Consider the following 11,438-nt stretch of genomic DNA (forward strand, 5'->3'; position numbering starts at 1 on the left):
CACTAGACCATAAAAAATATATTCATATTCCATTAACTAAACAAACAATAATAGTAGGGAATATCTTACTCAATACATGACAATAATAACCTATTCACCAAAACTATTTAGAGGTGTCATCTTCTATCAATTGATTAAACAAAATTTATCTCTCTTCTACACTTGAAAGTGTACATGGTAATCATGAAAATTCTACAAATTATATTATTACATTTCTATGGGATCAAGGAGAATTCATTTCACATGATTCCTCATATCTTTATTAGAAATGTTGAAGCCATCTCTTTATTTGTAGAAAACTTGGAAACACCTTGACATGTCATAGGTAAAATCCTTGATGCTAATTGGAACCTTATCCTACTTCAAATACTCAAAGTTTCATTCTTTCAAATGTTCTTCTAACATAAAATTGATATACTTCAATGCATCTTCTTCACTAGATTCTGGATGATCTCTCATATAGCATGTTATGCATGAAGCAACTTCTCCTCGATTTGCCTGTCTTCAAAAAAAAGTTTGAATTTAGTTTTCAATATGATTATAAGATTAGATACTTATAAAAATTTCTTTTGCAAATTTTTCTATAATAAAAATATTGTATTTTGATTGATAGGATATTATATACCTTGAATGTTCTAGTGTCGCCTCTTAATCTAAGTGTCAAACCCAAAAGATCATTGAACCTTGATGGATAATCAATTTTTTGAAGGTCATTTTCCAAAAATTTTCCACTATTAATAGTGCTTGTAATGTAGTTGTACAAGAGGCTGAACTCTCTATCCCATTTTTAAAAATGTCTTTAAATTGGGTATATGTCTAGTGGCAAGCCACTTAGCTTCTTGCATCATAGAATCTAAATAGTCATCCCATTGCATAGATATAAAATTTCATTTAAATACAACCACAAAAAAATATTTTAATAATTTTAGCTTATTGGCATTAAAGCTAATCTTCTTTTGAAAATAATAATATTAAGAATAATATACACTTAATAGAATGAAATTTTAAAAATTCTATAGATATATTCTTCACTCTATTCTTCACTCTATTATAAAGAAGCAAAATATCCTAGAAATTTTGGTATAATGAAAGCTCAATTTTATTATGGATAAGAAAAGATATGTATTTGATATTTTATAATTCATGAACTAATTTTTTTTTTTTTTTTTTTTTTTTTAAAAGTCCATAACTTTTGTTATATTTATTGTCTGAATTTCTTATTAATATATACAATATAGTGAGTATAGAAAACAAGTAATACATCCCAATAAATTAAGATGAATAGGTTTTAAATTATTATAAATAATAATATAGATACATTATATTATATAAAAAATATTATAAATAATAATATATTTCAAAAATTAAAATTTTAATGAGGAAATAGTTTAAAGTTAAAATCATAAAAAAAAAAATCATTAGATAGAGCTAAATTAGACATGTATAAAGTATTTAAAATATAAAAATACATTTTATAGAAAATTATCAAATAATAGCATATAATTACTAAAAAATAATTAATAATTAAAAAATAAAATTTACATTCAAACATTAATAATATTATCTCCAGACGTTTAGTGTTCCGGTTAAAACACTTTGCTAGTGAAGAGGCCACCAAGGTTCAAATATTTGTTGGGTCATTGTGCTCGTAGATTTCTGAAGTGAAGTGTGGGGGATGAGGTCCCTTATTTGTGGCGTCATCGACCACATTAAAAAAAAAAAGTTTGAATAATATTTATGTGTACATAAATAAAATCGTGAAATACTTTTTTAAAAACTTCAACAATTAACATATGAAAATATAATGATTTTTTTAAAAATAAATTTTCAGTAGACTAATTTTAATACTAATGGATGTTTAAAAGGGTACAAAATTTATATATGATACATTTTATTCTATTTTTCACCTAAACAAAAGAATCTTTAAATTTATTATATAATCATATTTGAAGAAATTCTAGAAGCAAATAATAATATATTGTATAATGTATTACTAATTAGTAGATATTAAAATCTATAACTTATATAAGTATTTGATTTAAAGGATACTTACAGCTTTTCGAGCATAATGGAGAGTGTCTTTGCCTTGAATATTTTTTGCCTCTCGGACACTTTCATTAATTGCATCATAAAGTGCATAGTATGCAATTTTTAGATATTCTGGAAGGTGATCTACAAGAGGGGAATCCCACCTAAACCATATTTTGATATTATGTATAAATATTGCAATATAAAAAATAAATATTTAAACTAACAATTCATAAATGAATTCTTACCTCTTAACAACCTCAGTGGAAAGTTCAAGTTCATCAAGAGTTCTATAGGTATCATAAATGTCATCGATACATGTTGCAAGGGAAGAAAATTTTGCCAAGGCAAATCTAATAGCTGAATGTTTAGGTTCTACTGTAATTGCACATCCTGAAAAGATATATTCGATTTGTCTGTGACGACAAAAGTTTAACTTGGATAATTTTGAATCTTTCCACCATCTAAACAGGATAAACGCAAATAAGTTTCCCAAAGAGAAGATATAAAAAAGAATAGTACACTAATTCAATAAGAATGCAAAGTAAAAATATAGCATGATAAAAATTCAATATTGACATTTCAAGAAATTAGACAAAAAAATGTTTATCTTGAAATTTTATAATCATTATTTGAATTTTGTATAGGTAAAATTTATATCTAAATTCAAATAGTCAAATCAAGAGGAAAAATTCAAAGAGCCTTATATTAAGAAAATGAAAAACTTTGAATTTTAAAAGTGTATGAAGTATGTTTCAATCAACTCACTTAGAGATCATATGAAGCTCCGGTCGATACAATGATTGCATAATATTAAAATCCAATTTAACCAAATGTAAAATCTTCTGATTATCCATGTTCCTGAAAATTAGCCATTATAGGAAAAGGTTTGTAAGAATTTATCTTTAAAATTTCAGTACAAAGACAAATATAATTAAAATATAATTAGAAGTTAAAAGCATTTTAATTACTTGAGCCATGAACTATTTTCTCCATAAATATCTATATAATTCCTTGCTTCCAATCTGAGTAAATTTGTGCGCCAACCATACTCTAAATTATATGTTATCTATCCACAATAATTTGTGTATTAGAATTTTAAAAAGTCAATATATTTGATATATATTAACTTTATTGTATTTCCTATAATCTAACATAATAACAGAAAATATAACTAATTTTTTTATATACAAATATCATTACTACCTCTTGTAGAAGATTGGCACCAAAAGTACGAGTCTTTTGAAAGATTTGATTTAAATACATAATAGCGAAGGATTTAACATCATCCATTATTGTTTCATTTGGAAAAGCAATCAATGAAGCTCTAAACAAATTTAGAATACTTTTTATCTCCTCTTCTGAATGAGTGATGCAACACAAGAATTGTCCATCTTTTTCCTTGAACTTTTCTAACACAGCTGGCATTGTATCATGCAAGAAACGACATCTAATAAGTTGAAAAAAGTGACTCAAACATTGTTATGCTATGCTTAATAGATACTCACAGTTTAATATAATAATAAATAAACTATATCAATCATTTTAACTAATTAATAAGCAACAAATAGTCGGTACCCGAAGAAACGGGATATCTGTGAAGTCGGAGAATCCGAAGTCCCAAAGCTGCGATATTCAGATCTTTACTGCTCTCGTTCCAAAACCTGCCATTCAATAAATTTCAGTCAATCATACATATAACATGCCAATCTTTATCTTTGTTTAGACAGCAATACCTATAAACGTAATCAAGCGCTTCTGCTATTTCCATTTGAAAGTGTCGCCCGATTCCTAGGCGTTCAACTTTATCCACCATTTGAAGGCGTTTCAAAATATTTTCTGCACAAGAATCTGCGGCACCCACTGCATTGAACATGTCTTTGACCTCCCCAACAAGTCGATCAGCACGCTCACGATACTGAAGAGCCTGCTAAATCCCAGAAAAACCAAAAAAAACATTGTAATTCATATTATCATGTAAAAAAAATGGAATAGGAAAGCATAATGGTATGAAATAAACTTACATCATAAGGGAGTTTTGGGAGAGATTGTATAAAATCATCGTCCCACAAGTTTGCATGATGATTGCCTGTGCGGCGAGACACAAGTTCAACACCAGTAGAGGGCAAGGCCTTATTCATTATTGGACTCCTCCTCAGACGTTTTGTAGGGAATGATTTGGGAGAAGGCTTAGTGAGATGGGTAGGCGTAGATATGAAGCAGAAGGTCAAGGCAGAGGAAGGGATAGAAATAAGAGCCATTGGTAGGGGTGATTGTGCAGATCAGCGTAGGGATTGCCTCGCCTTTTATAACCAAAAAAGTATGATGAAGATAGTCCCAACTCCGAAACGGACCGGGAATAATGGTGCGGTTGGCACACATTTTCAATTGATTTGGAAAATGAGTGACAAGTTTTGCTATTAATACCAACTTAATTATTTTGTGTTCATTTGATGAGAGTGCATAATTTGGAAGTTTCAATAGTGTTAGAAGGATATACATTTAGAGTTAGAATTAGGTGGGATTAGGAGGATGTGTATTTAGATGTAGGATTAGGTGGAATTAGTAGTATGATGTTGGATTCATTTGATAAGAGTGCATAATTTGGAAATGTGTGCTAACTTCAATGTCTAGTAGGAGGGGATCTAAGACATCAAAGATAAATATAAATGATATAAGATGTTATAAGCTACATTAATATGAAAATTTGTCACTTGGAAACTAATTATTACATTTTAAATGTTCTTAAAAAATTATATTATATATAAGACATTTGAACCAAAGAAAACCAAAAACAAAAGGAATTTTACATTTAAACTTTTTTATATTTATAAAATTAATTATGAATTTAAACTTTTAAGATATATATAATAGTCAATTTTCACCATCAATAATAAAGAATATTGTGAGGTTAATTTAAAATTCTTAATAATCTTAATTGCATATTTGTAAAGAGGGGGAAAAAGGGAGGTAGATAGGGAAAGAGACCATTTCAATAATTATTGAAATTGTATACACTTAAATATGGCTATGATTAATGGAGCACAGGAGGAGGTTAGGGTTTGCAGGTGGCGGCGGATTTCGAATGTGAGAGCTGGAGAATGGCTCACAACATCTTGACAACCATCGGCCTTGGTTTCCACCTCGTGCTAACCAGTTCCAGCGTTATGGTTCAGATCAAAGAAGGGGGGATAGGGGTAGTTTTGGTGATGCTTGCATTTTCTTTGAGCCAGACAAGAATAAACGGGGCCATTCCAAGATCCTGAACTTCCCTAAGTGGAGTAAAAAGCAGATTGAGGAGCGGTTTTGGAAGAAAAAACCAACAACTACTAAGAAACCCATCACTGTGGAGGCATCGACGATGACGAAGAAGAGAACCATTAACATCTGTATTGATTCACCCACTTGGAAGGAATCGGTTCAAGTTTTGTGTGCTAGAGCCTTCTTCATGAAGTGGGGAGGAGATTGGCCTGCTTTTTTCAAAGATAAGGAAATGGGTTGATGAGGAATGGGGGAGCCATTTCGAGATCAAAACCCTAACTAACGGATTTTTCTTAATCATTGTTGGGTCAGAAGTGGAAAAAACTAGAATCATGTATAATGGGTCTTTCATGATGAAGGGAGTAGGGTTCTACATTAAAGATTGGATCCCCAACTTTGATCCCTGACAAGTCTCCATTGAGGAAATCCCAGTATGGATTAGGTTGTACAACTTACCGCATGAGTATTGAAAAGAGGAATTTTTCAAGATAATCGGTGACAAGCTAGGGAGATTCATCAAATCAGATGAAGCCATTCATAAACTGGACTCATGCATGTATGCTCGAATCTATATAATGTGGAAACCCCATCCCTTTCTCCCCAAGGCCATTGCAATTCTCTCCCCTGAGGGCTTCTGGCGGCAAGAGTTAGAAGTTGAAGAGATCATGGTGAAATGTAAGTCCTGTAAAGAGTGGGGGCATGAGGAATTTGAATGTATGGCAGGTCAGAAAGGCAAAGGTAGGGCTGACAGAGCAATGGAGGACCAGTTGGTAGCATCAACAAAATCTGCAAAGGATGTGTCAGATGTCACACTCACAGAATCGGCTCCTGCCATCAATTTTGTTGTTAGTCCAGGAACGACAAGCCTAAAATGCGATGTTGGAAAGGATCAACTGGTAGTGTCCACAGAAGTCACCAAAGATGCAATGTAGACTAAGTTGGTTGACCAATCTCCAGTCATTGTTTCTACAGTAGGTTTAGATGTTGCAAATCTGAAAGGCGTTGAAGGGGAGGCTGCATCGACACGTGGATCGCTCCTATCAGGATATGACGGGGAGACCCACGCGGTTTCAGCAAGTGGTGAAGTTCTTAGGGGTGGTCTCACTCCAATGATTGGATTGATCTCGATGTCAGACCCAGTTTTTAAACCTCGGGCTGGGGTAGGGGGTGTGGGATTTCCTTTTCCTCCCCTGGTGCCTCCTTCCCTTAGGACTAGAAGGGAGGTACCTTTGGCTGGAATCATGGGGAGACTACTGGCAACCCTGATTTCTGACACTGCTATAGAATTTGAAGAGTTAAAGTTGGTCAAGTTCAAAGATATTCATGTCTCCTCGACGAAGGAGGACAATGAGAAATCTGTGGAGATGGAATCTGGAGATGAAGATGACTTGAGTGATGATTCATTGGGGTTATCTGCGGAGGTAGGGGAGATGGACACAAGGACCATCAAACAAACCAAATCAAAGCCTAATAAGGAGACTAAAGGGAGTATGAGGGGAAGGAAAAATAGACAAAATTTGTTGGAGGAAGTAGGCAATATGAAGGGACAGACTAGACTTCTTAGATCCAGGAGAGACCTATTCTCTCCTGGGCAGCAATGAAGTTCCTAACGTGGAATGTCAGGGGCTACAATTCCCTTGACAAGCGTTGCATGATCAAAAGAGGATTTGATCAGGCGAAAACAGAGGTAATTTGCATTCAGGAAACAAAGTTAGGTAGTGGAGAGGCGGCTAGGATACTTGGTGTTAGACAAAGGTGGTCGTATTTTTTTGTTGATGCGGAGGGGGCTTTAGATGGCCTGGGAATCTTGTGGAACCCCCAATTAGTCAAAGTGGAAGTAGTTTCAAGCTCTAGATACTGGCAGATGGCAAAGGTAAGCTCGCAGACTATTAATTTCTCGGGTTTCTTAAGCAATGTTTATGGCCCTATTAAAACAACAGATAAGTGCCAACTCTGGGAGAAAAATTACCAAGACTCTAGAGGAAATTATGTCGGTCATAACAATTGTAGCGGGGGATTTCAATGCCACCCTTTCCCACTTGGACAAGCGAGGAGGCGTGAGAAGGATGTGTAGGATCCAAACAGATTTTCAGACCTTTGTGGATTCTAATGCTTTGTTTGAAGTGGCTGCTAAAGGTGGGAACTTCACATGGACTAATAGACATTTGGGTTTCTCTAACATAGTATAGAAACTAGATAGGTTCTTTTTGGTAGGGGAATGGAACCTGGCTCCCCTTGTTTTTGAGGCGGAAGTTTTGGCAATCTCCGACTCGGATCATTTTCCGATCTCACTAGTTTTGTAGAAGGATGGAGTTCCGCTCATATGCCCTTTTAAGGTGGAAGAGATGTGGTTAAGGGAGAAGGGCTTCAATGATTAGGTTGTTCAATGGTGGAAGCAGGCCCCTGTGATTGATGGATTCTTGTCCTTTCAGTTCTTTAAGAAGTTAAGCTATGTCAAACAGAAACTGAAAAGTTGGAACAAGACTGTATTCAAAAATATCTTCAAAGAGAAACAAAATATTGAAGGAGAGTTGGGGGCTCTAAATTCAAAAGTCTTAGCAGAGGGAATGGACGAGGTGGACTACCTCATGGAGAAAGACCTACTCAATAGATATGGGGAAGTATTGCAGAGGGAAGAGATTTTTTGGAGGCAAAAATTATGTGAGAATTGGCTTAGAGCAGGAGACAGAAATACAAAAATTTTCCACAGTTTTGTGAAGGTGAAGAGAAGCCTTAATAGAATTTTATCTTTGCGTCTGAAGGATGGAACTTCAACGGATGATTCTAACTGGATTAACCAGGAGGCTGTTGATTTTTTTGGAAATTTATGGAACAAGAGCGAGATTGATCAGGTCAGATTGAAAGAGGATTTTTTGGTTGTGATCCCATAATTAGTTACTAAGGAGGACAATCAGATGCTTGAGGAGCCAGTTTCTCTTAAGGAACTGAAAGCAACTATTTTTGGTCTTGGTGGGGAGAAAGCACTAGGCCCGGACAACTTTCAAGCTTTCTTTTACCAGTATTTCTGGGATTTGTTAGGTGAGGAGTTGCTGACGGTGGTTGAAGAGTCCAGGACTAGGGGATTTATCCTGAAAGAATTCAATAGTACTATGGTGGCGCTTATCCGAAAGAAATATAAACTGGTGTGATTTGAGAAATTTCGACCGATCTCGCTGTGCAATACTATTTACAAAATCATTTCAAAAGTTGTTGCCAATAGATTCAAATTGATCCTGGAAAAACTTATATCCTACGAATAGACCGGCTTCACCCCTGGGAGGAACATTGTTGATGGGATTATTGTGGATCATGAGGCGATACACACGGCCATGAAGAGAAGACAAAGAAGAATGATGCTGAAGCTCGACATCTAGAAAGCCTATGACAGAGTTGACAGGTCTTTTCTATTGGTTGTGCTTGCTAAGTTTGGTTTCAGTAATGGTTGGATTAAGTGGATTTCTAGTATGATTATGCAGTTCAATGTTTCGGTATTAGTCAATGGCAGCCCCCAAGGTTTTTTCCCTACCTCTCGGGGTATTCGCCAGGGGGATCCCATCTCCCCCTTTCTATTGATCTTGTTGGCGGAAGTATTAGGTCGATCGATTGCAAGAAAGCGATCTCAGGGGATGCGGAAAGGCATTGAGATTGCTAGAGGGATGGAACAAACTACACATTCTCAGTTTGCTAATGATACTTGCCTTTTCGGTGTGGCTTCCATGCAAGAAGCAATGGTGATGAAACAAGTTCTTGATAGATTTATTTGGGCCACTGAACAAGAGGTCAATTGGCAAAAGTTAGAGATATTCTTTTTTCACACTGAGGTAGGCACTCAGAGGGTCATTGCCAGACTCTTTGGCATCACAATTGGACATCTCCCAGGGAAGTCTCTTTGTACACCACTCTTTGTTGCTGCTAGTAACACGAAGATTTGGAAAGGGCTAATTGATGGTTGTAAAGCAAAAATGGAGGGTTGGAAAAGCAAATGGCTCACATTGGTCAGTTGCATTTTAATGTTGAAATCAACAATCTCAGCAATGCCAATTTTTTTCCATGGCTTGCTTCAAACTTTTAGGTATGATCATCAAGAGCATTCAACAGAAAATGAGGAAATTCCTATGGAACGATAACCAAGATCATGACAAAATTCCTTTAATGGCTTGGGATAGAGTTTGCAAACTGAAAGGGGTGGTGGTGTAGGGCTCTGTTACTGGAAGTTAATCAATGAAGCTATGGGGGCGAAGTTGGTGTGGTAGATGTATAGTAAGCCAGAGCAAACATGGGTATGAATTCTTCAGGCCAAGTACCTAGATAGTGAAGATAGGGAGATAATACTCACGGTTGAAAATCACACTAGAGGATCTTCCCTTTGGAACTTTCTAATGAATTGTAGAAGCCTGGCTACCAATCACCTAACATGGTGAATAGGAGATTGCCATAAGGCTATTTTTTGGCAAAATTCTTGGGATGGTCACCCATCCTTGGATGTCGAGGTTCCTCCGTGGATTGTTCAAAAGACCATCCAATAATGGGGAGACAAAGTGAGTGATTTTCTGCTCCTAGAATCATTCGATCTGGGACAGAGAATGACTTGGAAGGATCCTAGCGATCGGAATTTGGGGGAGGATGATCAAAGGACGTTGAGGAATATCCTAGCAAGTAGAGAGGTGATGGGTTCCAGGGAGCAAGATAAAATCATTTGGTGTGGTGCGAAGAGTGGAATTTATTCTCTCAAGTTGGGGTACGCCTTGTTGGAGGAAGATGTCCGGAAGGTGGATTGGGAAGCAAAGGTATGTTGCAACAACTCTTATCTGCCCAAAGTAGGTGTGTTCTCATGGCTGGTGGGTAACAGTCGTATTTTGATCGAGGATAGACTTAAAAGAATGGGGTTTGTGGGTCCCTTCCGTTGTGTGCTATGTAAGAAGGAGGAGGAAGATGCGGACCATCTTCTTCTGGGATACGAGTTTGCCCAGGAAGCATGGCGATTCGGGTTGCAGAGACTGAGTTGGAAGGGGTCGTTGGCAGGGAACATGAGAGATTGACTGGAATCGTGGCCGGTTTTGAACATTTCATCAACCTTTGTTGTAATTTGGAAGGTCATGCCATCAACAGTAATGTGGGAAGTTTGGAAAGAATGGAATCAATGACTCTTTGAGGATAAAATAGAACTTGGAGACACCTAAAATTAATATATAATTAATTTAAGCCTATCAACATAATTAATTAATTAAATTATGTTATCCTTATTCCTCTCAGAATCAATTAAATCTAATTTAATTAATCCTATCACTATTGTCCAAATATGAATTTATCAAATAAATTAATTATTCCCCTATTCTTCTAAAGTCATCTCAATAATTATTTCCTCTAAACTCACTCAGTTAATTAATTCTAATTAATTAACCTAGTCATGTGATTCCTACAAATCACTTTTCCTAATCCCACTCAACCTAATTAATCCTTCTAGAATCTCTCATAATCATGCTTATCATTATTCTCCAATTTTTAATTCCCACTCAGGTCTCATCAACATTGAGTCTCTCAAAGAAATTCAAATTTCTTTGAATCTCTCAATGCATCCTTATTTTGGAATTTTTAATTCCTCAAGTTTGAAATTCAAATTTCTTGCCCCTTTTTCCAAAGGACTTTATATTCCTGTTTATTTTCCCAAGGCACCCTTGATCCATGCCTTGTATCTCAAATCAATCTTGGCCCTCCATTGGCCTTCTCCAATCTATAAATTGGAGCTTATTCTCCTCACAAATCATCCACTTCTCATGCATTGTCATGCTACCTATTTCTTCTCTCATCCTCTTCTAATCCTCTCTCAAAGATATCAAATTCATAATCCATCACTCAAATCTAATCCTATCAAATCCATCAATCTATCTTGTTGAGAACAAAGGAGATCAATCCACATCAAGCAATCAAAGGAGCACATCAAGTGGAGCATCATCAAGGGGCGCCTTCACTTCATTAAGCTCAATCCGAAGGAGAAGGTAAAATAGGAAGGTAAAATGATCTCTTGACGTTTTAGCAATTTTGATGTTTTATGGTTCTCGTGCTTATTTCAGTATCATTTTGATCATTTGACCTTATAATCTGTTTTCCCCTCTTCATTTTTAATTTTGATGTTTTATAGTTCTCATGCT

The 11,438-nt window shown here is 35.5% G+C and overlaps 1 protein-coding gene and 1 pseudogene across 1 annotated transcript; one reads left to right on the forward strand and one right to left on the reverse strand.

Moving 5' to 3' along the window:
* Positions 1–207: 207 nt before the first annotated feature.
* Positions 208–4,289, reverse strand: LOC131070107 (alpha pinene synthase, chloroplastic-like; annotated as a pseudogene).
* Positions 4,290–9,872: 5,583 nt separating this feature from the next.
* LOC131857080 (uncharacterized) lies at positions 9,873–10,328 on the forward strand. Its single transcript, XM_059209134.1, has one exon. The coding sequence runs from the start codon at positions 9,873–9,875 to the stop codon at positions 10,326–10,328; it is 456 nt and encodes a 151-aa protein (XP_059065117.1).
* The last annotated feature ends 1,110 nt before the right edge of the window (positions 10,329–11,438 follow it).

Source organism: Cryptomeria japonica, chromosome 1 (assembly GCF_030272615.1).
Source record: "Cryptomeria japonica chromosome 1, Sugi_1.0, whole genome shotgun sequence".
Lineage (NCBI taxonomy): Eukaryota > Viridiplantae > Streptophyta > Pinopsida > Cupressales > Cupressaceae > Cryptomeria > Cryptomeria japonica.